General features: G+C 52.2%; 1 protein-coding gene across 2 annotated transcripts in view; it reads right to left on the bottom strand.

Annotated features, from left to right (window-relative positions):
- The window catches only part of DOCK1 (dedicator of cytokinesis 1), a 532945-nt gene that overhangs the window by 4834 nt on the left and 501328 nt on the right, over positions 1 to 26783 (bottom strand). For both annotated transcript variants that reach the window (XM_086681161.1, XM_086681162.1), the window contains exons 44-51: positions 26485 to 26571; positions 23548 to 23724; positions 22286 to 22369; positions 16923 to 17060; positions 9653 to 9798; positions 6416 to 6614; positions 3343 to 3496; positions 217 to 377 (exon numbers count right to left, since the gene is read on the bottom strand). In XM_086681161.1, the coding sequence (XP_086537287.1) occupies positions 217 to 377; positions 3343 to 3496; positions 6416 to 6614; positions 9653 to 9798; positions 16923 to 17060; positions 22286 to 22369; positions 23548 to 23724; positions 26485 to 26571 (1146 nt within the window). The remainder of the gene's footprint in view (positions 1 to 216; positions 378 to 3342; positions 3497 to 6415; positions 6615 to 9652; positions 9799 to 16922; positions 17061 to 22285; positions 22370 to 23547; positions 23725 to 26484; positions 26572 to 26783) is intronic.

Below are 26783 nucleotides of genomic sequence, written 5' to 3'. Positions count from 1 at the left end.
CCTTGCTCTGAGACCCACATCTGGAAGCGTGTCCCTCTGCAGTGATGGATGACACAGAACCAAGATCGAGTGGGCGGACTGCCCACCGCTTTGACTTCTCAAGACCACATGTGGGCTGGCCCAAAGCACGCGTGCTAGTCTCAGGAAGGAGGGATTTCTATTTTGTGGAGGGAACGATTTTAAAAAGCCCCCATTTCAGGTTCCGGGCCGACTTACCCTCTGGTGAGGAGGAGGGGGCGGGGGCGTCGGCGAGCTGATCAGATCCTGGTTTTCCATCAAGTTCCCATAATCTGCCGTGCTGCCCTTGAGAGGCAGGGGGGGCGGGACCTCGGCTGTGTCCATCCCAGTCACGCCGGTCATGCCGTTCAGCTCCAAACCTGGAAAACCGAATCGATTTAGAATCAAACATCCTGGGGCGCCTGGGTGGCTCAGTCGGTTGAGCGTCTGACTTCGGCTCAGGTCATGATCTCGAGGTTCGTGAGTCTGAGCCCTGCATTGGGCTCTGTGCTGACAGCTCAGAGCCTGGAGCCTGCCTCCGATTCTGTGTCTCCCTCTTTCTCTCTGCCCCTCCCCTACTCACACTCTGTCTCTCCTTCTCTCAAAAATAAATACACATTAAAATTTAAAAAAAAAGAAGAAGAATCAAATGTCCCCGCTGAGCCAGAGCATCCATGTGGCTGCTTCACCTTCTCTCCAGGGAAAGGGGAGGCAGAAACATGCATGTCGACTGGGGAGAGAAGAGAGCTGCGAGGGGTAGAGAAGATGAAGGGGGGGACCCCCCTCCCAACGGCATGTTCTAGAAAGAGAACGCTAAATGCTATAAAGACACCTACAACTGGAGCTTAAAGGAGGCATCAATCCACTGTCAAAACAGCCACGTCCACCGCCAGCCCCGAAGGATCCCTCCTCGGGCCTCTTTGTGTTGGTGGGATCTAAACAGCGAGGTGTCACAGCCAGTCACCCGCCCTTCAAATCTCTCTCAATGGGGAAACCCACGACTGTATGAAGTGAAGTTATTAGCAGTCACGGTCACTGTGGCTGTTACTTTAAAGAAGCCAAGGGGAAGTACAATTGATTTTTAAAGTAAACTGAAAAACTAGCCAGTTTCAAATGGAAGTATAATCATTAAGACAGGATCCTTTCTCAACCCTTGTTGAGACTCTTAGAAAAAATTTGTTTTTCTTTTTTACATTTGAGGAAAATTGACTTTTTTTTAACTTTTAGTCTCTTAGAGGTTTCCCCAGTGGCCCACTGGATGAAAAATCCTTCATTAGGGAAATGCTTCCTGGGGGAAGTTGTTGGTTTCTGAGGAAGGCTTGTCAATGAATCAAGGGTAGTGAGAGAAAAGGCTTCTGGTGGAATATCTGCCCTCGTGATCACTTGCTTATTTGCATCGTGATAAACTACATATAACATACAATTTGCCATCTTAACCATAACTGTATAAATCAGTGGCATTGATTGATACAACCTTCAGCGACCATCACCACGATCCGTTTCTAAAACTCTCTTATCATCGTGAACACAGAATCTGTCCCCATAAAGTGAAAATGGCCCCCGCCCCCTCCCTTGGCCCCTGATGCCTCCACTCTACTCTGTCTCTACAAATTTGCCTATTTTAGATACTTCACGAAGGCAAACTCATATATTTGTCCTTTTGTGTCTGGCTCATTTCACTTCACATAATGTGTTTGAGGTTCATTCATGATGCAACATACAGCAGAGATGGCGTCCATTTTATGGCTGAGTAGTATTCCACTGCGCGGATTTTTCTTTGATGAACACTTTGTTTATCCGTCCATCAGGTGATGAACACTTGGGCTGTTTCTACCTTCTGTTACTGTGAAGAATGCTGCTGTGGACATTCATATGCAACGAATCCCTATTTCTAATTCTTTGGGGCATAGGCTTGGAGTGGATTTGTTGCGGCATATGGTGATCCTATGTTTCACATCAAGGCAGCACTAAAGTGCTTTCCGCAGCGGCTACAATGGTGCTTGTTTTTAACTATTTAAAGGGAATAATACAACGCTTTTAGAACAAAGAGTCTGTGGTAATAGTGCAAGGATGTAACACTCAGAGACCGTCTCCCTCCCAGCAGCCTGTTCGGCTCACCTGTCGTGCAGTGCTGACTCCCCACCCGAGAGTCTCCGGAATGGCCACTGCTCCCAGGAAGAAAACCAGGTGCAGAGGGCAACTGTGTGTGCCTTCCAGAGCCTCCGTGCAGGGCGGAGGAAGGAAGCTGGGTTCTCCTGGGTTTGTAATGTATTTGATCATTCCTCTTATATAAAAAAACACACCAGAAGTGGGCCTTCATCTTTGATGCTGAGGCGATGACTGACCTCCTGAGGCCACAGTGCCTTTCAGGTCAGCCGTCTGTCCCCAGAGATGCCACAAGGAGGCACTGGCCTTGGAGATGTGGCCACATTACCTATGATGGCTTTTCTGGAATGGTGTGCTGCAACCAAAACATGAGTCTTACCTGCCACCTTCTTCTTGCCAAGACCTCTCCTCTCTGGCAGACCTGAATTTAGTGGCAAAAAGCTGATTCCCACTTGTAGTGGCTTGACTAGTGTCCCTTGAAAACTCATGTATACCCAGAACCCCAGAATGTCACCTTGTTTGAACATAGGCTTTGTGCAGAGGAAATTAGCTAAGGATTTCAAGATGAAATCATTCTTGATTTATGGTGGGCCCTAAAGCCAATGGCCTGTGTCTTTATAAGGGGAGCAGGCCACACGAAGACAGAGGCAGAGACTGGAGTGGTATATCTAGAAGCCAAGAAATGCCAACGATTGTCAGAAGCTACCCGAAGTGGGGAGACAGGCATGGAACAGAATGTCTCTCTGAGCCTATGGAAGGAAGCAACCCTGTTATCTTGATTTCTGACTTCTGGCCTCCACAAGGGTGAGGGAATATATTTCTGTTGTTTTCAGCCAACAAGTTGATGGTAATATGTCATGGCAACCCTAGAAACTGGGCAAAACTAGAAAAATTAGTTATGTGCTTAGCTCTTAAGAATAGCTCTTCACTTTGCATTCCTCCTGGACACAGGAAGGTCCAAGGCCCTCGTGTGGCTCCATTTCCTGTGATACAAAAAGGGAGGCTGTCCGTGTGCCTCTCATGCTGACCCTGCCGCACGGGAGGTTCTGAGAGCACACTCTCCCCCAGGGAACTCGGGGAGACTGATTTGCTGGTGCCGCGAGGGGGGCTCCCTGTAAGTTGAATACTTGTGGAGACTCACTACATGGGGAGGAGGCGAGCCTACCATTAGAGCCTCTGGTCAAAGAGGGAGCCACAGAGCAAGGCCACAAATCCCAACGCGGAGAATGTTCCACTCACTTGACTGCAAACTGAAGCTGAGCTTGGCCCTTGGCGTGACCGGAGGGGGTGTCGGCTGGGAGGATGGTGGTGACGGGGACACCGAGAAACGTCTTTCACTTCCGGTGATGTTGATCACCTGGCTCTTCGGTCGCTGGGGCCTCAGGGGACTTATCTACGTTGGAGGAAAGAGCACAGTTAGGGTCTGCCATGGCTGAGTTGGGTCCCCCAGGACTCACAGGTCGAAGCCCTAACCCTCAGTACCTGTGACTGTAACCGCACCTGGAAATAGGGTCCTTTGCAGATGAAGTCACTAGGGTAGGGCCCTAACACAATGTGACTGGTGTCCTTATAAAAAGGGGGCATTTGGACATAGATATACGTACATTGGAAGAACACCTGGGGAACATGGAGGCAGAGATCAGGGCGATGCCTCTAGAAGCTAAGATATGACGAATACTGCTGCGGGGGGAGGGAGGCCTGGAACAGGGTAAGCGTGCATGTGGACTGGCGACTGTCTTGTCCCATGAGGCATGTTCTGATGACTCAGAAAACAGAAGGACGCTTTCCTAGTGTGAAGCAAATCACACCTGGAAGATCTTCTCTCCCGCCCCAGGCTCTGAGTCTCAGCTGAGGGTCAGGAGATTGTGGGTGATGCAAAATCAAATAGGAAGCCGAACGTAGCCCCACAGAGTGACCAGAGGAAGCCTCTGCAGATGCTTAGGAGGCAAGGTGCCGTGCAAAAGTCAAGGCTGTCCCAGCGGGTGCAGGGAACACTGTGTTGCCCCCCGGTGCCGCTTCCGCTCCAGTAAACCTGCCTCCGACCTGTCCACCTGCTCTGCCCTGTGGCACTCGGCTCGTGCCAGGCACGAGGAGGCTGGCACAGGAAACTGCGGGTGCCCGCGTGCACTCACAGACCTTGCTGACACCTGTCACCCAGAGGAGGAGGCCCCTTTGTGGAGAGACAGGCAGCTGGGCTGGACCAAGAACAGTAAGTCTGCTCCCAGCGAGAGGCCAGGACTCCTGTCCCTGGAGCCGCAGCAGCTGTGGTCATTCTGGGAGGCGTCAGAAGCTGACGGGGGTCAAGGTTCTGTGCTCTGACCCCGGTGCGTTCCTGTGGGTTTGCTGAGGCCACTGCAGGCCAGCTGTGGGGAGGCCCACTTTGGCTGAACCCAGACGGTCTTTGCCAGTGTCCCTGAAAGCAAACAGGGCCACGGCCGGGAGGGACAGAACCCGTATGGGATGTGAAGCGCCTGGCAAGACCTTCGGCCGCTTCTCAAGCAACTTCGCTGTGAGCAGGTCTGCTATGTGGTGCAACGTCTCTCAGGCTTGGTTTTAACGGCTGAAAATGGAGCCTAAATATGCACAAATATATGAACGGCCACATAGAGCGTCTGGCACTAGCTGATTAGCTTATGTTTCTGCTAATTCCCCCACCCAGTTCTGATGTTTTGAGACTTGAGATCTCTATCCTGGGCTCAAGAGAAGGTGGCCTTGGCTAGCGCCAGCAAGGTCGTGGGCACCCCAACTCTCTCGGGTGGTGGACAGAGAGCGTGGGGTGGCTCATCAGAGACCTCTCTGTCCTGCTACTGTAGGCCCAGCACCTGGGAAGCAATACCAGCCTCTGGCCTGTCCCCCTCCTAGGCTCTGAGAGCCCTGGCCATGCTTATGCTGCAGTCAGAGCTGTGTCTGAAGGCTTCAGAAAGGCATTCACCTTCTTGAAGGCCATGCCGTGGCTCTTGAATCTGCCTTCTCCCTCTAGACAGCCAAGCAACATGTGACCGCTGCTCTGAGTGGCTCGCAGTCTGGGTGAAACGTACTCTCTGGGTTTAAGATATAAACAAGCCATGAAATATGTCGTATTAAAAGGTGGTTCCCTGTGAGCCCTTTTGCCAGGCGACCCTTCAATCACAGCCAGGACAGGTCAGGGGCTCCTGCCCGGGGCAGGCACATTCCTGGCCGCCGTCCAGGTAAGTGCCCATCATCTCCAGGGGGAGGCGGCCCTAGGCTTGACGTAACCATTGAAGCTGACAGCCTATGAGAGCCTCTTCTTTGCTTTCAGTCTACAAATAGCACTTTCTTTTTTTTTTTTTTCAAAAAAAATTTTTGTTTGAAAAAAAAATTTTTTTTTTTGTTTTTTCATTTATTTTCTGAGAGCAGGAGGGGGCAGAGAGAGAGGGGAAGGAATCCCAAGCAGGCTCCGTGCTGTCAGCGCAGAGCCCGATGTGGGGTTTGAACTCAAAAACTGAGATCATGACCTGAGCTGAAATCAAGAGTTGGATGCCTAACCGACTGAGCCCTCCAAGCACCCCCCAAAAGCACGTTCTGAATAAAATTCACCCCAGAAGCTGCCGGTGCCCCATCTTTGCCCTCAGGCCTCCCACATGGCTGGGCGGTCCCGTGAGCAGTAGCCCCCAGGCCCGGCCCCGGAACTAGGACGTGCCCCGAATGTGTCCACTGCCTTCACACTGCCCAGGAACCGTGCAGCAACCAGGGTTCCCTGGGATCCGTTTCTAATGTCAACTAACCAGCATGTGTCCGGTTAAATTGCGGAGAGTCCTTCTGAAATGTGCCAACGATGTAAATGTGGGGCAGACACGTCAGGGAGACCAACACGGAACCCCGGGCTGTGTGCAGAACCCGGCAGGAGGGGCTTTGGCACTCTGGCTGAGCAGCTCATAACTCGGGGCAGTACCTGGGGCTTAGAGACTTCTGGTCAGGAAGGGGCAAGGGGAAGGCGTTAGCCGACAGGGAGCATCGTTCTCAGACAAAAAAAGCATTCCTGTTCGTCTTCTGAGACGTCAGGATGCATATTGGATGCAAGGACCACACTGCTGCACGGAGCCCAGCACCACCGGATGCCGACCCGGGCACCCCCCCGGGGAGAAGAGACCTCCGATCTGAGCCTCTGGATGCCCTACAGCACTGGGTCATACAAGGAGAGGGTCGAGGGTAGACCCCAGATTTTCAGGGGACTATTGAATAGAAAATTCAATGAAATCCAATGGACAGCTCCATCGGCTAAATGCGGAGCAAAGGGAGGTCCCAGAAGCTAAGGCAGAGCAGGGAAAGTTCCCCGTTCCTGAGAAATTACCGTCTCGGAAAGGATCACAGCCTCAGACTGCTGCAGGGAGACGTCGGTGGGTTTAAATTCTTTATCAAATAGCTCTTGATGTTTGCTATTCCTTTTTTCCTTCTTCTTGTCCTTCTTCTCCTTATCTGGGTCGTCCTTGTCCAGCTTGTCCTGGGACCTGGAGTGCATTTTCTTTGGCAGGAGAGGCTCCAGGGAAAACCTAAAGGACATGGTTCTGTAAATCACTCATGGCTTAATAGGAGGACAATTGCCTCTCACCCTGCAGATAAATGTCAACCCGTTCACAAGGAGTCTCCGTGCTGACCGACCGGGAACTGGCACACCTTACAGGAAAGGAATGATTTAAAAAGAGAGGCCAAGGGGGACTTAAGATACATATTAACCAGCTGCACCAGAGAGAGCCTGTGTTTGCCATCCGAAAAGAACAAACTGGAAAAAAAGAGCACACTCATCCGAGGACGGGGGAGATGTGAAGTCTGAGCGGACGTGTCGGGGAGACAGTAAGACGTTACTGTAGATGGAGAAGATGGTATTTGGGGTGTGTTTCAGAAGGGGAGCCCTGACCTTGTAGAGATTCGTACTGAAACACTCATAAATGCAATGGGGAGAAATAGATTCTACTGCAAAGAAATTTCTGGTATCTTGATTCTGACCGAGTTCCTACGGCCAGCTCAAGATTACAGATACGCTGGTGCTTCAATTTGAAAGTCTTTTGGATGAATCAGTGGGAAGCAAGCCGATTTCAGCTCATAGGGACATGGAGGAGAAGCCCTTAGTTTCTCAGCTGACCGCTGAGCTAGAAGACCCAGGGTTTTGGCTTTGTCACCTCCTGGGGAGTCTCGACATCCCCTGACTGCTGCGGGCTGGATGTCCCCAGTCTCAAGATACAAAGAAGACACCACCACCCTTGTGCCTACAACACCAACGGGTTGGTATAAATGCACATTCGTTAGAGGTGAGTCTACTGAGTACATGGATCTTGGACTAGCTTCTGTGCACACACATCCATGTGCAATTGTGGTTTGCTATTTTAGCACAAGACTGAAGGGTGGGAGGGGTCCACCCTGTTCCTGTCCTAGTAAGTCATATCGGGAGAGAGAAGAAACAGGTCTAGTTCTAAGGTCGGAGTTCGGACGGAGAGCCAACATGGATGAAGGCATGAAAATGTCTTAAAAACTCTGTAAAATTCTAGTTATAAAATAAATAAGGCACAGGAATGAAAAATACACCACAGGGAATATAGTCAAGAAAAACAAAATAATCCTCATGATTTTATTCTAGGTTTTGCATAACTTGAGACAATCAATGTAGGGAAGAAAACAAAACAAAATAAAAAGACCAGTGGATATCTTTCAGCTCAGGGGGAAGAACCTGTATACATCTAGGAGAACCTAGAGAAAGACAGGTTACATTTAAAATTTTTCACACTATGTGGGGCACCTGGATGGCTCAGTCGGTTAAGTGTTTGACTTTGGCTCAGGTCATGATCTTGCAGTTCGTGGGTTCGAGCCCTGCATCGGGCTGTGAGCTGACGGCTCAGAGCCTGGAGCCCGCTTCGGATTCCGTGTCTCCCTCTCTCTCTGCCCCTCCCCTGTTCATGCTCTGTCTCTCTCTGTCTCAAAAAAAACCACAAAAACCAAAAACCAAAAAAAAAACCAAAACATTAAAAAAAAATTTTTTTTCACAGTCTGAGAACCTGCTGACCAGATGAAGTTTATTCTGCAGGTAACCTGTGCCATGTGGGACCAAAGCCTCATTTTCTCCACATTAATTACAGAGAGAAGGGTGGTAACCCTAGAATGAACAAAAATCTGGACTCTAATAGAGGCGCTTTCAAATTCAAGGTTAAACAATGTCTCCTGGGAGGAGGTGCATAGTCACGCGTGTGATAGACCACGCCTCTGTCTGAAACCTCCAGATCCATTTCTGCCCGCACCCCCACGTTCCTGGAAATGTAAAGACCTTTTCATAACTGGCTTGGGGATTTGCTTGGGGAAAGCTGAATTCAATTTCTTTAGCAATCTTTCTCTAAGTGACAAGAACACCTGCTTTAAACACCTCTAAATTGAGAATTTCCATATGGATTTGGCCTTTTATCAGCAGACACTGATAAAAATTACCAGTAAGGAAAAAACTGTGGGTTTAGTCTTCGGTCTTCCATTGGGCACACGGGTCACGGGCAACAAAGGGCACTTGGATTTGAGCTGTCCCTTGGGGTGCTTGGGGAGTGTGTGTCTGCGTGAGGTGGGGGCCAGGAGCCCGGGGGTTTGGGAAGGTGATGGATGGAAAACCAAATGGGGCTGCAGACACACAACTGCACAAAGCCAACCGTAAAATAATTAGCAGTTGTTCTCCGATGTTTAAATTGCATGAGACATTGCTTCTTTCTATTTAATAAGAACCAACTTTACATGTTTGCTACTCAAAAACACACAAAAATTATTGATATTAAAAAAATTTTCTTTTGAGTTTTATTTATTTTTGAGAGAGAGAGAGAGAGAGCAGGGGAGGGGCAGAGAGAGAGAGAGACAGAATCCCAAGCAGGCTCCAGGCTCCGAGCTGTCAGCACAGACCCCAACATGGGGCTCAAATCCACAAACCGTGAGTTTGTAACCTGAGCCCGCCGAAGTCAGACGCTTAACTGACTGAGCCACCCAGACGCCCCAAAAGTTATTGATATTTTTTAACACTCAAAGTTAATGCAAGAAACACAATGAGAGCTCAACCAGTATTAACTAGCCTATTACGTTCTTGTCTCCCTTTTAGGCACTTGGTGCTGTTGGGCGCTCAGTGGCAAGAATGAGGTCTCCAGAGAAGTCTTGTAGAAAGAAGGTGGCCCTACCAAGTCCTCAAGTAAGCTGACTGTGTGTGACAGTCCTGCACTGGCGTTGACACCACAGGAGTGAGCAGGAGACGAAAAGCACAAGCACACAGCCAGCAAGGAAAGTACTGCCCTCCTTCCAGAATCTCCAGAACTGAACGAACCCCCGCTGGAGGTTTTCAAAGATGATGGAAACCTGTCCCAAAGAATTTTTTTTTCTCAAAAACTCACAAGACCCTGACAGTCATGTTGGGCACTACAGTTGAAATGTCTTGGGGGGGTGGGTGGGTGGGTTTCAGCTTCAAAGACAGTTTTGATTTAAAAAACATCCCCATCTGTGATAAAACCAACCCAGGGCGCTGGTAGCTCCTCCCAAGACCCTCCAAGCCCCCTCCCTGCTGCTGAGCCCGACTCACCCATCGGAGCCTGGTCTGGAAGGGGTGCTGTCTGAGGACAGGGAAGACACGGAAGCTACCGACAGAGGCCGGGACGAAGAAGGCATCGTGAAGGATCGGACCATGGACCGGGGACGGCTGCCTCTTCTGTCATCCAGACTTGAGGGCTGAGAGAGAGAGGGAGAAGGAGAATTAGAGAGAGAGAGAGAGAGGCTTGTTTAATGCTCCTGTGTCAAAAGATGTCAGGCCTGGCATGGCCAGACTCTTGGGACCATGTGATCTTAGCAGCCTGGATTCTAGACCCAAACTGTCCACACTTCCATGAACAGTGTGTATTCCCATTCAGAGTTAAAGACGAAAATGATGAGCATTTCAGGGTTTTTTGGAAACATTACCTGATAGTGTGAAAAATATCACAACCTTCCTGTTTTTAAGAACTTTAAATGCAGTTTCTTTATCAAGACCACAATGCATCCACCTATTTCGAAGCCAGAGTGGAACGTAAGGACCAGAAAGCTTACAGAGTAGCATCCAGAATGTCATTAAAGGAATTGCAAGCCCATCAGATGAATTCTGCGTATCTCTGCGTGTTGACAAACCACGCAGGTCACCTGCATACACGGATGTGTAATGACTGAATTTCTCTAGAATAAAGTAAGATTCTCCTGCTGCTTGACTAAAGATGGGCTCGTTCCCTGCAGCGGCTGGGACAGTGGGTTAGAGGAAGCTGAGGCCGGAACTGCTCACACTCTTGCTCTTGGCCCCGTAGGGGCCCAGACAGACATGCATTCTGGAGAAAAATGGTCTCTGGATGGAGTTTTCCTCTTCTTTCTGAAATACGACCTCTGCTGCCGAAACAAGGGTCATAGCACGCATCAATACCTCATTACCTAGAAAACGCTAATGACCTTCACCCCAAGGCCAGATGCCGCAGAAGCTCCTCCCTTTACCCTGAGGATTTGGGGACCTCCTCTCCGTGTGGCTTCCACCCCCCCCCCCACCTCCCAGCCCCACACCACTGAAACTGGCCCTCAGTCAATCACCTGTAGAAGATGGGACCACTGCTGCTTACCTACTGAACAACACAACTTTCACGCCTGAGGAGTGGGCCTGTTTCTTAAAGGGGTGTTTGGCACATGCAATCCTACTTGATCTGTGTGTTATCTCTCTGGTCGTAAAAGGTTCACAATCACAGAGGGACAGTTTCATGCAGGAGTTGGTAAACTTGCTGGGAACGGCCAAGGAATAGGAGTTTTAAGCTTGCGGGATGTAGGGTCTCTGTCTGCAGTGCTCAGCTCTGCCACCGTCGCGGGCAAACAGCCACAGACTGTACAGGAGTGAGTGGGCACGGATGTGTTCCAATAAATCTTGATTTACAAAGAGGTCAGTGGGCCACATGTTGGCAACCGCTGGCTCAAAGCCAAACGCTGCTGGAATCTGCCTGCACAGACGGTGGGTCTTGGGTTCCCCACCAATGACAGCGCCGTGGAATGTCTTGGGGGAGATGCCCATTGTCATTAATTGGCCTTTATGAAGAAACTAGAAAGGAAACTGTTTCTTACAAATTAGCCCAAATTGTGGAAATGTTACCTATAGGAAACCCAGTAACTCAAAGTCTACAGGATGCACGTCTCAGCCTTTCTGAAACACAGTTAGCCGCCCTGGCTTTCTGATCTGATGCGTGGCGCTCATCCTCTTGGCTCTCGGCTGGGCGCCGGGACTGCTCCGTGTCCCACTGTTCCTGACCCTCTCAAGGAAGAGTCCTGTCTGCTGCTCTAGGCCCACCCTGATCGCCCCACCCATCCGCCGCCCTTCACCCCATCCTCTGCCCGCTCGGCCACTGCCCTTCTCTCTGACATCTCCTGTAATGTTTGTTTTTTTAGTTTATTTATTTTGAGAGAGAGCGAGAGTGAGAGCGAGAGCGAGAGAGAGAGAGAGAGAGAGAGAGAGAGAGAGAATCCCAAGCAGGCTCTGCACTGTCGGCTCAGTCTGACGCAAGGCTTGAACTCACGAACCGTGAGATTATGACCTGAGCGGAAATCACGAGTTGGGACGCTTAACCGACTGAGCCACCCAGGTGCCCCGACCTTCTTCACGCTCTGAATGGGACCTACAGGCAGCCTCTGCCTCACACAACCCACACCGTCCCTCGGTATTTCTCCCACAGCAGCAGCGTCTGTGGACGGCTCAGAGGTGGGAGTCTGAACACCCGCCCACCAACCCTGCAGGGGCTGCCTTCCCACCTCTCCCCTGCAACAGCTTCCATCTGTTCCTTCTGGACCCGGGGAAGGAGAGGAGCAGAAGGGCAGAGAACCGGCTGCATCAGGCTCCCGTGACGAACGTGCTTGGGAGACACTGCCTCTCTATTCCATCACCTACTAGACATAGGGACACGCAGAGTTCCAGGAAATGCAGCCGGACATCACACGGAGAAGAAATGTGACCTGTCGGACATCGGGTGCCCCGTTCCTGGCGCGACGGTTTTCGTTTCTCTGGTGAAATGATCTTTGTAGCAATGCAAGCAATGCGAGCGTGGGGTGTGCAGGTGCAGGAGGGGCCGGTCAGGGACCAGGGGGCAGAGATGCCAGCCAGGACACCGGGACGTCACTCCAGCTCTTGGGAAGGCCCGGAAGACCCCTGAACATCCCATCCCACAAAGGGCTGGTGATGTCCCTCAAGACGCAACCTTGAATCCTGGGCGGATGTGCGAGTATGGCCAGAAAGTAAAGGGAACGGGGGTGACGGGGGCAGGCTCTGGCCAGGGAGGGACAGAAGTCACTGCGGGGTCCCACCCTTGCAGGGCACACACTGGGTGTGGCCACAGGACCCACCGGGCCATTTGCCTCACCACTCCTTCCTGACTGAGCAGAGCCTCCGGAAATGGAAGAATCCAGACTTTTCCTTTTGCATCTGAAGCACTTAGAGTTTCTCCCAGCTGTGACAGGTGCAGCTCCAGCCCCAGGACACCCCAAGCGAACTGACGTCCCCGTGTCCCCGCATCAGGGCTGTGGGGGTGGGGAGGGCGCAGTGAGAATGCGGCCAGAATTTTGGCTCGGGCACCCACGGTGTGACCTCGCGTGGAATATGGAGCCCCTCTGAGCTCAGCTTCCTCCAGAGGAGCCGCAGGGAATAATCACCCCACCTGGAGAGGCCAGGTGAAGGCCACAGGCCTCTGGTGGCAGCTCCTACTGTCCTTCCTGTTGTCATTACCACAGCCTGAAGCAAAAGCCCAGTTGGGCTCTCTCACCCGAGGCCGGCCCTGCCCTGCCCAAAGGCTCGGACACGGTCTTGCATTGTCTTCCAGCTGAGCCCAAGTGCCTGCCCTTGACCCACCACAGGTGCCTGCTGCCCGTGGATTCTGGGGGGCGGGGGGGGCGGGGTAGCGACAAGTGTTTCACCGGGTAGGGTGAGAAGCAGGTGCGTTTCCTACTTTTCGGGAAATATCCAGAGGGGGACACGCTGGCCCCTCAGAAGGGCTGCGTGGGGAGGTGGGCAGGGCGAGTGAGGAGAGCTCGTGCATGCTGTTAGGAGGTGACCCCACCCTTCAGAGGCTGCAGGGCCGGGCGGTGCTGGGGGACAGACGGAAGGACCCTCGGTCAGCTCTGCGTCTCCCACGGAAGCTGGGAGCCAGGACTACTCTTGTGAGCCTTGCAAGCCAAGTTCTCCCCCCGGTGAAACACCCCGCTGAACTCCCGCAGACAGAACCGGAGAAGCTGAACTATCATCTCAGCCTCCCGAGGAGCCTCTGAGGAACCCCAGGGTTCCATGGATCCTGGTAAGATGACCATCGGAAGGAAGGCCCGGAGAGGAGAAATCCTGGAGGCCGGAGGCAGGAGGGGCCTCCGGGAACAGCAGCAGTGAGAACGTGAGGCACAGGGGAGGCCGGGGACAAGCGGCGCGGGGCCTGGAGGATGCCTGGTGGGCTCTCCCTGGCGTGGGGTGAGGGCGTGAGTCATCCGAGGGGGTGGGGGGAGGCAGTCTGTGTGCTTTCCGTGTGCGCGTCCGGCCGGGGGCTGCCAGGGGGACCGGGGAGGAGTCGGTGGCAAGCAGTCTCGGGGGGAGGTGGGGGGTTAAGGGATGGTGAAGACAAGGGTGGAGAAAGGGGGGACCCAGGTGTGGTTCCCTCGCTCCTCAGCTTCAAGGAAGAGGGACAGGAATTGTGTGACCAATGCAGGAATCCTTTCCACGAGCTTGAAGGCAGACAAAAAGCTAAGGAGCCCTTGAAGCAGACACAGGGGCTGGGGCTGAATACGGCAGGCACTTGTGGTCCCTTTTTCGGGGACCCCGGGGTCTGCACCCCTCACTCCCTAAGCATCCGGAGAAGCCGGGCTGTGAGCTTTTGTGCGGGGAGCGGTGGCTCCTTCGAGCCCCAGCACCGGCCAGGGGAAGGCCAGGGTGGAGTGAGCCCAGGGGCCTGGCGGAGCCGCCTGTGGATTAAGAAGTCAGAGAGTGTCCAAGTCTTGTTTCTTGAAGTCTTTGGGCTTCAGCTGGATCCGAAAAATTGACAAAATGGTTTATGTCTTTTCTATGGGGTTTTTATTTTTAAATCCATTTTTTTTTTTAACGGGATGATACTACATTGCTTTTCAAAGTATTCTGAGATGCTCGCAAGTTTTCAGAGCAGATAAGGCAGGAAAGACTCACACCAGACTGCTTTTTATTGTTACATTTCTCAGAGAATGACAAGGACATCTGCCTGTCTCTCTGCTCAAGGGAGGGCTGAGTGCAGATCCTGCGTCTGGGGTCCCAGGACGGACTCAGGGAGGCAGCTCCGGGAAACAAAGCACCCAAGGGGAGAAAATGCACCCTTCATTCGATTCCCGGTTCGCCTCCCAGTAAGCCTGTCTGGCCCCTAGCTGGCCTGGGGTCGGGGGCTGCCCTGGCAGCCCCCTACAGAGAGGTGGTCCGCTTGATGGGCACGATGCCATCTCAGGATGTGGTAGATGGAAATCGCTAATCTCCAGCCGAGGACGGCTGCGGCGGAACAGGGGAAACCTGTCCCTGAGTAGGGGGACAGCCCCCCGCCCCCGCCCACCACCACCCACGCAATAGCCCCACCTCCTGCCCCTGCTTCCCCTCTCCCCTGTGCCCAGCAGCAAGCCTGCGCGGAAGAAATGAATCCCAGCAGAGACAGGAGTATGAAGGGTGCTCGGTGAGCCCGACAGGTTTCTGTCATTTTGAAATAGAAATTATATGAGTGATAAAAGAGGAAGCTTTTCACTTAGTACGAAAACCTGGAGATCTCACAAGTGTGTATTTCTTAGAAGGACTTAAAAGTGGTGTAAACCTTTGGAAGAGACGGACGACGATGCCCTCTGAAATTCTTGCCACCTGACCATGCTGAGCCGCAGCCCCCGAGCGATCTCGCAGCGCTCCAGGGCTCTGACCGGCGCAGCCGGCAGGGGGCACCCTGGTTCCCAAGCCAGTGCACCTGTGGCAGCTCCCGCTGGGCTGGCAGCTCCAGATCCCCGCAGGCTGAGTTTTCAGACCAGAGCCCAGAGGCTGTGTTCTCCTGGCTTTGTCAGGCTCAGACCCTGCTGGGCGCAGGGCAAAGATGCCACGGGGAACTGGTGCCCAGCCACAGCAGGCGAGGGCGGTCAGGGGGGGAGAGCATGCGGGGGAGTTGTAGCCAGATCGGCTCCTTTCTGGGGCCTCTCGGTCTCTTCCCTGCCTCCGACCACATGAGCCAGAGAAAGAAACGCTCTGCCGTGTCAATTACAGAGTTGCGCCTAAAAACGCAGACTTGGAGGTAGATGGACAGGGTTCAAACTCCATCGGCGGCCGGAGTGACCACTGCCAGGGCATGACCTTGTGTCCCCATTTCCCCATTTGTAAAACGGGGATGGCCGCAGTGCCTCCCTCATAGTGTTAAGTGGATGAAGCAAGTTCATATTTGCAAAACACTTGGAAAGCTCCCTGGCATATGGTTCGCACTAAATTAGCGTTTGCTAAGTGAGATGAATCTGTGAAGAAAAGAAGGGAGTTCAACAGAAAGAGCAACAGAGAGCTGGAGGGAACAGCAGACAGACGGAATCGGGCCAAACGAGAATCCAGAATGGGCCCTGCATTGGACGCCTGGGTCTTCAGGGACTGGCGGGCAGTGCTGTGCGACGTGAGAAGCCTTTCGTTGGCAGGAAAGTGGAAGACGTGTGTGCCCTGCCCTCCTTCATGCCACAGGCTTGGGATCCTAGACTGCAAGCCTCACCGCCTCTTTTTGTCCCGCTGCTGCTTACCTCTGAACGTTGGGAAAGGGGCCCCTGGGGTCATCTGCTGTGCCCGACGTCTCCAGAGTCCACGAGCAGTCAAGGTTAGGACCCACCAAGGCTCCCAGAGGCCGTGAGGATACAACCTCACACGACACTGTGGCGCTGGGCCTCGCCCCTGTGTTGCTAAGACATGGCTCACGGACAGCATCTCAGGCCCGCCACTTACACTGTGGCCTGTAAACACTGTGCCACTATTACCAGGGCTTCTCCCGTCAGATATTGTGCCTCATTACATATTACAGGCCAATCTTTTATCATGAGCTTGACCCCAGCCCCCACTCAGAAACCTTCCACAAACTCTTAGCAAAAGCCCAATTGTGCCCCCGCATCCAGAGCAAAGCCTCCCGCCCCAGATCCGTGTCCCAGGCTCTTGGAGGCTGGGCACCTTTCCAGCTTCTCCTGTGAGTTCTCTTCTGCCCAAGGCACGGCTATGTCTACACTGGCCTCTGGCGTGCCATTCGAGTTCTGGCCGCCCAGCCTTTACCGGGTGAGTGAGCCCTTTCTCCCCACCTCCTTCCCTGTCTCCAGCTTAACCTTTCCTGGCCTAGACCAATGCCCACTCCTTTAAGAGGTGAAGTCCTTGCTAACAATTTCAGATCTCAGTAACCCACATCAACTCGCTTCAAAGACTCCGACTTCGGACTGGGTATAGGCTCCACCTCCGCCTTCGGACATCAAGAGTGCTGTTGCCCTATGTGTTGCTTAACCCTCCGCGGGTGACGTACGGCTGTAGGTGAGGCCTCTGTGAGGTTTTCTGTTGTCCCACCACTTTAAGGGGAGGTCGTGTTCACAGCAGGTGAGCAGGGTATTTGGTGATCAAGCAAACTCATGAACGCTTACGCACACCGACATTTCCAATCATTGAAAAGAGTCTGCCGGCTTCCTGGCAGATGGACTTACGAGGGGCCGAGGTCTTTTAAATCCCAAGCAGGCGCCAAATGTACATCTTACTCACTCTGCCCATGGCCTGTCACCGTAGGACAATATGACGCAAAGACATCCATTCTGCAAGGCTACCCGCTTACCATGGTTCGGACGCCATATTGCTTTTCCACTTTTTCTTTCAGCTGTTTGAAACAGGCTTCCATTCTCTCGTGAAATGGCCTCAGTGCTTCTGTGACTTTGTCTCCATGAATCCTGATCCCTTCAGCCAAAAATGGAATCTGAAAAACACAGCAGTCAACCCTACTTATTTCCTGGTCAGTGGTCTCGAGAGAGGAGCACACACCAGGCAGAAAGTGGCACTGTGTGCAAAATGCAACTGTTTTGTTTCCAAATCAAACCGTGAATCAAAGTCATCAGCAGGCACATTACCCCCAAAGACCAAAATGTTCAAATTAGAATCCTTTGTGTTTTAAATTGGACACGTTTAGTGCAGTGTGCTCAGCACACGATGGCCACTCAGTGTCTTTGCCTGACTTGACTCCCTTCGGTGGACCAATCCCAGAACAGACTCATCTGTGCTTTTCACGTGAATTTGGGGAGAACTGCATTTTGAATTTGTTTTGCCGTAATTTGACCTATTAGCAAAGGGTCATGTCACGGTGCAAAGATTTTTTAGCCCAGAAGATAGCCTTTAGAGGCGATTGAGAACCCTATTCTAAAATGTAAAAATCTAATTATATGTGATCTATAGTCCTGAAGGATCTTCTTATTTGGAGAGGAAAACCGAATTTATTCTTCCTTAAAACTAAAAATAATCACTTCTCTGCCAACATTGCTGTCACAAAATATCCATGCCAACACTTCACTGCCAAGTGCGGGGATGTAGCTGACCTTTAAAAGCGTCGCAGGGAGACATTTTCATTCCTCAGCCCCAGAGACCCCCCCCAGAATCACTGGTGTTGAGGGGTGGGGGTCTAGGGAGGGCTTTCTTTCCCCAGCTTCTGCTTCCCCTCCGGAGGCTCGGACTGGGAGTTAGACATTCTTCAATGCAATCAAGCTAAGAGGCTTCCTCTTAATAACTTATAATTAAATCAAAATACTGATTAAAAACAGATTTTCCTAATATGACAGAACACCAACCTAAATGAGCAGATTTATTAGTAAGAACGATAATAAGCACACAATTGAATTTCATGCGAACAAATTCAAGAAATCTTATCAAGATGAATCAATGCATGAAATGTATTTGGTTGCCATTTATAGCACACAGCGGTTGCCTCTTGTGGTCTCCAGGGAAAGACGGAAGGAGTGCTCCTACGGTACAACCCACCCAGCAACCCACGCAGCCTGCCCTTGGGCTGCATGGGCACAAAGCTGGTTTTGCCAACAGTTGGGTCTACACCCAAGGTGCACGTTAGGTATCCCTTTCTGACCAGTTACCGCCAAAAGGGCAGTGTGCAGGTGAGACTTCACAGTGGATGCGATGATTTAATATTCCATATGAATTACTCTTGCAGATGGCAGCTTCCCCAGAGCTCGCCACGGTGTGTTCAGGTGCGTCAGTAGAAAATGCTCGCATTAATCTTTCTGCTTTCTGAGTCCTGCCATGGGGCATAGTAGCAAAGGCGGACTGGGGACAGCTTTTGGTGGGATGGTAAATGTGTCATATACATCTGGGTGTGACAGCAAGCGTGGGGTGCTGTCTTGAGGTTCAAGCACAGCCACTGGAGACCCTGCAAGCATTCTTCTGTAGAATGGACCTTTTTCAAATATACAAAATGTGGTCTAATAGTTTCTGCAATTTTTGTTGGTTTGCTTAAGAGCCTTAATTGGCCAGTTTCTTGGACATCAAAGAAGCTACTTGCTGGACTGACGTTAAGTCCATTTGGTCTAGGTTCCTGGTACCTAATGAGCCGCGTGAACTTCACTTTGACAGGTGAAATTTATGGGGTATGAGAATTGATCACTTCACCAGGCCCTCAATACAACCTTCTTCTAGGATGGGATTCTGCCTCTGTTTTGTGTCTGATTGGGGCTGAACTGCAGGTTGCACATAAGAAGATGCTTTATGCAAACACTCCAACACGTTGGGTGCTTAATATACAAACACAAGCCATGGAATGAGGCCTGAAGTGATCTTTGGAGACCCCGTAGTTGAGTGGGTTCTAACCTGGATGAGCATCAGAGTCTCCCAGCAGGCTCCTAAACTCCACTCCTGGAGTCCTGGTTTGCTCTGGAGTAGATCTCAGGAATCTGCATTTCTTAAAAGTTTTCCAGAGCCCAGAGAGGAGAGAGGACATCCCCAAAGTCACTCCTTGAATCGTTCAAGGTGAGCACGCAGCCTGCTCTCCAAAGACACCCTTCTAAACAGCAGTGCTGGGGCGCCTGGGTGGCGCAGTCAGTTAAGCGTCCGACTTCAGCCAGGTCACGATCTTGCCGTCCGCGAGTTCGAGCCCCGCGTCAGGCTCTGGGCTGATGGCTCAGAGCCTGGAGCCTGTTTCCGATTCTGTGTCTCCCTCTCTCTCTGCCCCTCCCCCGTTCATGCTCTGTCTCTCTCTGTCGCAAAAATAAATAAACATTGAAAAAAAAAATTAAAAAAAAAATAAATAAACAGCAGTGCTATATGTGAAGTTTGTCCCTGTGTGTCCCCTACACAAATTCATGGCCTGCTAGCAGCACAGAACATTTGGAAGCACTGCTCAGGGCTCTAGGAGCACCGTCCCTGGTGACAACAGTCACGCCTGTCATCAGCTGGGGATGACCAGTGAGTTTGGTCTTTTATTTTTGTGCATTTCAAATGAGAAATATGTACACAACATAGAGGTTAAGTACAAGTCTGTACGGATTCATCTTTGGACACGTGGCAGGGATGCTTAACAAGGCTTTCTTGGGGAAGGACAGAGCCGTGCCTTTGAGGAAGGGGCTGGGGCTCGCTCGTGACCTGGCGTCAGCTGTAAACTTGGAAGAAGCCCACAGACGGCAGTCACTAGCTCCCACCTGGGAGAAGCATGTCAGGACCATCCTGGTTGGGGGAAGGCAACAGCAAAATGGAGAGCTGCCTGGCGCTTAACACCCAGCCTTCACAAACGATTTTAGGCATGGAGATATGTTTATTGCACATCAGTGATGGAAACTCTGCCAACAGGTCCTTGGGATTCCCAAGAGAAAACCTCACTCTGCCCTGATGCGAGTTTCCAGAAAAAAAACAAACCCAACATACTAACAAAAACGGAAGACAGCATCCTGTTAACCCCAAACTTCTTATTTTTAATGACCGTATGACTCAATTACACCCAAGTATGAGTTTCCAAACATTTGCAAATGAAAGCAAAGTCACAGGTAATGTGTTGAATATGTATTTTTCATCACTCTTTGATTTAATGAAGTTGCTGGAAAATGGATTCCTTCTTCCAGCTTTCCTGTGAGCTGCTTTAAAATTCATTCTTTAATATAGTTATTAGGGGTGATGACATAAAGTTCTCTCTGGGGAACAAATTATTTTCCTCTGTAGGACTTGAAACTCTTAAAATCCAATTTGCTGTAAAAGCTTACAAGAAAAAAAAAAAATCAATACAACTTTTGCCGACCAAACTAGTTTTTGGGTGGCAATGATTTTATAGCCTTCAATGGAGTTTGAATTTTGTGGCCTTTGGTTTCTACAACCTCTAAAATGGAATCCTTCAGGCTTTTACACTCTCCTTTTAGAAACAGAGGGAGGCTGTCCACAGGAGGCTTACATTTCATGCAGAGAACCATCCTTGGCCAACAAGAGCCCTGGGCCCAGCTCCCAGGGTTTCTTATCACAAAGTAATTCTGATGCAAATAGATGCCTACAGATCTGTGGCAAGGTCACATCCATTAGGATGGCTTGTTGTAAAATACCAAACCAAAACAAAACCAGAAAATGACAACTATTGACAAAAACATGGAGGATGCGGTTCCTCAAAAGATTAACAACAGAATTACGATTTGATCCAGAAATCCCACCTCTGGATATGCACACAGAAGAAATAAAAGCAAGTAAAAAACCAGATACCTGTGCACCCATGTTCACAGCAAGATTATTCGCGACCGACCCAAAGTGGAAGTAACCTAAGTGTCCACTGACAGACGAATGGACAAACAAAATGTGGTCCATTCATCCAATGGAATGTTCTTCAGCCCAAAAAAGAAGGAATTTCTGACACAGGCTACCACTTGGATGAACCTTGAAGACATCATGTTCAGTGAAATCAACCGGTCCCGGAAGGACAAATACCATAGGACTCTACTTACGCGAGGTACCTAGAACGATCAGATCCATAGAGACAGAAGGGTGGTTTCCAAGGGAGGGGAGAACGGAGGGTTAGCGAAGAGATTTTTGGCAAGATGGCAAGATGGAGGGAAGGGATGGTTGCACAACAATGTGGATGTCCTTAATGCTGCTGAACCTACTCTGAATTGGTTAAGATGTTACGTTATATGTTAGGTATATTTTATTACAAGGAAACATACATATATTGTAAATCGGCTCAAATCCAGAGCTCAGCCCCACTCGACCCTGAGAGGTCACACTGGCTAGCATGCTGCTGATGAAGAAGCCACTGAAGTGAGGCTCTGGGAAGGCCAGAGTCAAAGTGACCACACAGACGTCTCCTCAGAGGTACAGCCTCACCTGTGTCAGGGCCCCAAGTGGCAGCCTGGGACCCCCGGCCCAACAAAGTGGCCTGGGGTCTGCTGCTGGCCAGGCGCAGGGTGACCCCGGCCTCCACCCTCCCTCAGCCCCCTTTACTCAGCCTGCTGTGTGGGGATTAGGTCAGCCAGTACCCTCCTCGCCGCCCACATGAGAAAACGGAGCCTGAGAAGGTGAGCCGTCCTCAGTACACGGCAAGTGTAGACAGAGCTCCGGGAGAACCGGTCTGGATGTCCCCCCCCCCACCACCAGGCTCACGAAGTGAACAAGTTACTTCCCACTGGACACAAGACACCCTCTGGACCTGTCCTTCTAAGACCAGTTCCCTCTAAGGAAAGACTCAGAGGCCTCCGGAGTAGAGAAGCACAATAACAACATACAGAATTACAGCAGGGAGAACACAAAGGAGGACCCCCCCCCAGACCCCCACCAGGGAGAACATGACGGGTGGATGCTCTGCAGTGGCCCACCTGTGCCTCCCACGTAGGCAGCACAGGCGAGAGCGCCTTTCCAGGGACAGGCTGCGGCCTCTCATACTCTGTTCTGTCAACACCGCACAGAGATTTTCTGGCAGAGACAGATCAGGCTCATTTGCAAGAGAGGACTTTCTGTGTGTTCAGATTCACAACTGTAGCCTAGGAGTTGAGTTAATCACGGCAGCGGTGGTGGTGGGGGTGGGGGGTTGGTTCTCGGGGGACAAACATGGCTGCACGCACTGTGGCCGACGTCCACACTGGGTGGCATGTGTGCTGAGGTGGCCTGGGTGGCTGCGGGTCTCGACTCGGCTCTTCTCCCCGCTGCGGCCCAGCTGGGAGGCCATCAGACATTTACCTGCCATGCAATCAGGTCTTTGAGCTTCTCAATCTTCTCATGGGCCTCTGGATGTTCCTGCAGGTACCGCTCTGTGAAGAAGGCCTGTGGAGACAGGGAGAGCCACTCAGCACGCCGCTCACGCAACCCACGTTTTTGCGCCTGACCCTGGGGACAGAACCGGGTATACAACAGACCCGCCTCTCGCAGGGAATGGACCTTCCCCAGCGCTCGGCGCGAAATGTCTGGTTAGGTCCAACGCAACAAGTGGAGTGAACGGGCAGCCCAGGGGGCGACATAGGGTGGCACCTCTGTCCTCGGAAGCCAGCAAAGCCACAGCTGACCTGGATCGCTCAGCCCGCTGGGTGGTGGCTCCCCAGCCGTTTGCCTGCCCCTGACTCCCACCCTGCCCCCTGCCCTGGGCCTGCCCTACACCTAACGGCTGCTGAGGGCAGAGTGCTCCCTCCTTGCCCAGGACAGTCACTCCTGTTAGCCGGCTCTCCGGAGGTGCCCTTTTTGTCTCAGCTCTTACTCCTTCTGGACAAGGGCTCAGCACACTCTTCTGGGAAGGGCCTCGACTCTGCCATTGTTAGGTCGGGAAAACAGCCCCAGACACTAAGGAATGAATGGCCACGGCCAAGTTCCAGACTTGAGTACTAAAACAGGGAGCGGGGGTGTCCCGGGGCCTCAGTCGATTAAATGGCCGACTCTTGATTTTGGCTCAGGCCATGATCGTGGGGGATTCCCAAGGCCCTGCTTGTGATTCTCCCTCCCTCTCTATCTGCCCTTCTCCTGCTCGTGCTGTCTGTCTCTCTCTCTCAAAATAAGTGAACTTAAAAAAATGTAGACTCCTGGTCTGGACCACACCCTGTGTCCTTGACTTCTGCCCATTCCTAATGAGATATTTTCCAGGGAGACCAGTCGTCCTTCTTCCCCTACCTCCCATGCCCACCTATCCCAGATGTTCTAATTCTTTCGTCTTTGGCTAAAACTCTATCTCTTGGCTTTTAATGATCCCAGAACTCTTGAAAGCCACCTGAGGGCAGCTCTGTAGAGCTCCATCAACCCAACCTGGGGGGGACAATGTCCAGGGGAGTCACGCTTGGGGTCGGGCCTGGACCTTCTACAGCTGGCATAGGGCGCCTCTGGGAGCTCCCGGCCTGGCCTTGGCGCAATCCCTGCTGAGATCGGTCAGTGAGAGCAGCGAAGTTTCAGGGCTTGGACATAAGAGTCTGGAGACAGTCTGTCCCAGGACAGGGCCGTACTGCGGGCATGTCACGTGCCTTTTCATAATTCGCAAAGCCTCCCATGACGGCAGGGTCCACGATGCCGTTGAGGAGCATGGAGAGGGGGTTGATGGGGAGGCTGGGGTCGTGCAGGTGCTGCTGAACCATGCTGTTCATCTTGTCGTTGGTCAGCTGCATGGTCTCGATGGCGTTCTCCAGGGGGCTGATCTCCACCTGCGGGGAAGAAGGAAGACGTGACTTGAGGCCAGCTGCGTCCACGGCACCAGGGGCCTCTGGTGAGGAGCATTTCCAACTGGGGCCAGGCTTCCTATTCCCCCATGCACCTTTCTTCCCGGGGGGTTTGCTGGGAAGGGTCCCTTATCACCCAAACAACAGCAACTGGGTATTTTAGCATCGTGTCGTTGTGCATTTCCAAGGGCGTGGCCCTCACACACAAATCCCAAAGGGATCATACGAGGCTGTCTGGCTCTGATGTGTGTGTGTGCATATGTGTGTGGGTGCATGTGTGTACATGCGTGTGTGCCTGCGTGTGTTTGCACATGTGATCTGCTTGTTTAAAAATGGGTAAGGTTTTGAGAAATTTTGAGCAATCTGGCAGTGTCCCTGAGGCAGGAGGCCTAGGCACTGTGTAAGCCCCCTGTGCCTGTTTGGTCAGGGAGGTGGAGGAGGGCTCTATGCTGGTCTCTACATCAGATCCCATACCCTCTTATGAGGGAACGGCTTCACCATCCCAGGGAGAGCACATCACCACTTCCAATGGCCCCTTGTAGGAAAACCTGCCACTGGTCGGCGGGACCTTTAGTGTAGGAGGCAGGGGACCGCCGTCCATCCCGCAAACGCCCTCCTCTCTTTGGGGGCCCGCAGCTCCCTGCAAGGCCCAGCCGAGCACGCCTCGCTAGCTCAGCGCTAAGGTGTCATGAAAACACGGCCGGGTTTAAAACAGTCACGACCCCTTCCCGCCAGGCCTCTCTCTGATAGATGCTCAGCTGGGCCACAGAGCCACACCCAGGGGTGATCTCCACACACGATCATTTTGGTCCTTCCTAAAGAGGCGGGATGGGTCCCCACCTGAGCCTGGGAACCCCAGGGCCTCTGCAGCAAGGAGCAAAGCAGAACAGCCTGCTTTCTTCCTGCTGCAGCTCCCGGGTGTGGGGGGGAGGGTGTTTGCTGGACAGAGGGGAGCAGGGGGAGCGGGGACTTGAGCAGGGACAAGTCTGCTCACGGCCGGTCCCAGATTCTAGAGGGACGTTCGGAATCACCGTGGGGGAAGCCACCTGCTTTGCTGGCCCTGTGCTGCCCGGGGGCTGATGGACGGGCTGTAACACACAGAAAGGTGGCTGGCCACGTGCCAGCGGGCCCGCTGCCCCCGGGTGTCCCCGAGCCTGAACAGCACGTATCGCACAACCGCCATTGTCGCCGCATCCCTGGCTTTGTCAGACCCTGGAACGCAGCGTCCCAGGCACAGGGCTTTGCCAAGTCAACACAGCAGGGTGGTTTTCCATTGTGACCCACTGCTAACTCCCTGCTGAGGATCCCCTTTGCCTCAAGAAGGAACAGCTTCCTATTTTTGTCCAACAGCTAGGGCTAGCTGCCACCCCACATGCATCCCATGACGGCCCGTCCCAGGAGGCATGCACAAGCCGGGGGGGGGGGGGGGGGGGGGGAGGAGGCAGGTGTCGGCAGCGGCAGCTCGGTTCTGCCGCTCTGGGATTATTCAGCTTCCAGCCTCTTAGTTTGTTAAAAATGGCAAACAGAGCCGGTGGCGGAACCACATCTTTACAGAAAGTCGGGGCTCACCCCTCTCCACTTCCGAGCTGTTAAGCGCCTTCCTCTGGAAATCTGGCTGGCTCACGAAATCCCCGATTACTGAGGGCTTTGGGCAGAGGCTCATTAGGAAGATTAGTGCCTGTTTATGCGAAGTCCCCCACTCTGTCTTCTCACACACGTACGTCACCAGCTCTAAATGGTGCCAGCAAAGGCTTGCATTTCTGCCACCTGCCACAAATCTGAGCCTTCCATCCATCAGGGCCTGCCTGGGTGCTATGGGGGGCCCGGAGCGGGAGCTAGCTCCCAGAGCAGAAAATGGAAGTGCCCAAGGCAGGGACAGGCAGAGAGACCCGGGGCTCCAGAGAAGGAGGAGGGGGCACCTGGGAATGGGGGGTGCGGATGTGGCCCAGAGCTCTGATTGGCATGGATGAGGGACACGAGGGGAAACAGGGCTGAGAAGAGAGGCTCCAGCCACATTCAGGAACCAAATCAGGAGTTTCCAGGGGGCCTCCTTCTAAACTAAATGGTAGGCACCACCCCTCTGGATAAGATCCTGCTGGCTGAAAACAAAAGGCATTAGACACAGGAGAAAACAGACACATTTCAATCAGATCTCTTTATCCAGGCAAATGCCACTCCCTGATACGTCTATAGATTCAGTAGGAATCTGCTGCCTGCTTCTGGCTGGGGTAGAAGAGACTGCCCCATAGCTCACCACTGAGGCAAGGCAAAAAAGTTTAGCTAATGAGATGGGAGTCATTATTTCTTTAAAAAGTGCCAGCGAGGGGTATATTCTCGAGCTATTTTTATTTGAAATGAGCAAGTACTATTAATCAAGTTGTTTGTCATGTAAATGGCAATAAAACTATCAGGAAGAAAGACCTTAAAACGTGTATGTAAATTGGAACTTGTCTTAAACTTTTCATGTAGTTAACAGAGAGAGCTGTCAAAACAGTGCAGCGACGACTGGCTTTACGTATTTCGGAAGGAGAAACGAAATCTTCATTCTGGTTTCCTTGTAAGCCGGACCTGGTTGTGATCCCCCAGCATTTCTGCTACAACCTTCGTGGATGAGGAGGGCTGATACCCCGAGGAACTCACGGGGTGGTTGTGGGTTAGGTCTTGTCTGACCTGGGGTTGAGGCGTGCATACCGCACCCCAGAAGAGAGGGTATAGGACGGGGTCCCTTCTGGGGGGTATCCTTACCATGAAAACAGATTTGACCTCAAACCACCTTAGAATCCCAGGTAATTTGTACGCTGTCGTGTATATGGTCCTCTCGATCCACATGTTCTGCAAAGGGAACACACACATGGGATTTGTCAGGAGAAGGGTGTGGGCAGGGTGACAATTCTCTGTGAGGCAAAGTCCTCCGGGCAGGACAGCTCTTCCCAGGACGGATCGCAAGTGGCCCTTCCACGTGCTCTGCGGGGCAGGTCTGCTCCGAGGTTAAGACCAAGGCTCCGCTTATCGGTCAGATGGTCACACGAGGCCCAGCAGTGTCC

The sequence above is a fragment of the Puma concolor genome, chromosome D2 (genome assembly GCF_028749965.1).
Source record: "Puma concolor isolate L17-30 chromosome D2, mPumCon1.1.hap2, whole genome shotgun sequence".
NCBI lineage: Eukaryota > Metazoa > Chordata > Mammalia > Carnivora > Felidae > Puma > Puma concolor.
This window is presented reverse-complemented; position numbering and strand designations above follow the sequence as displayed.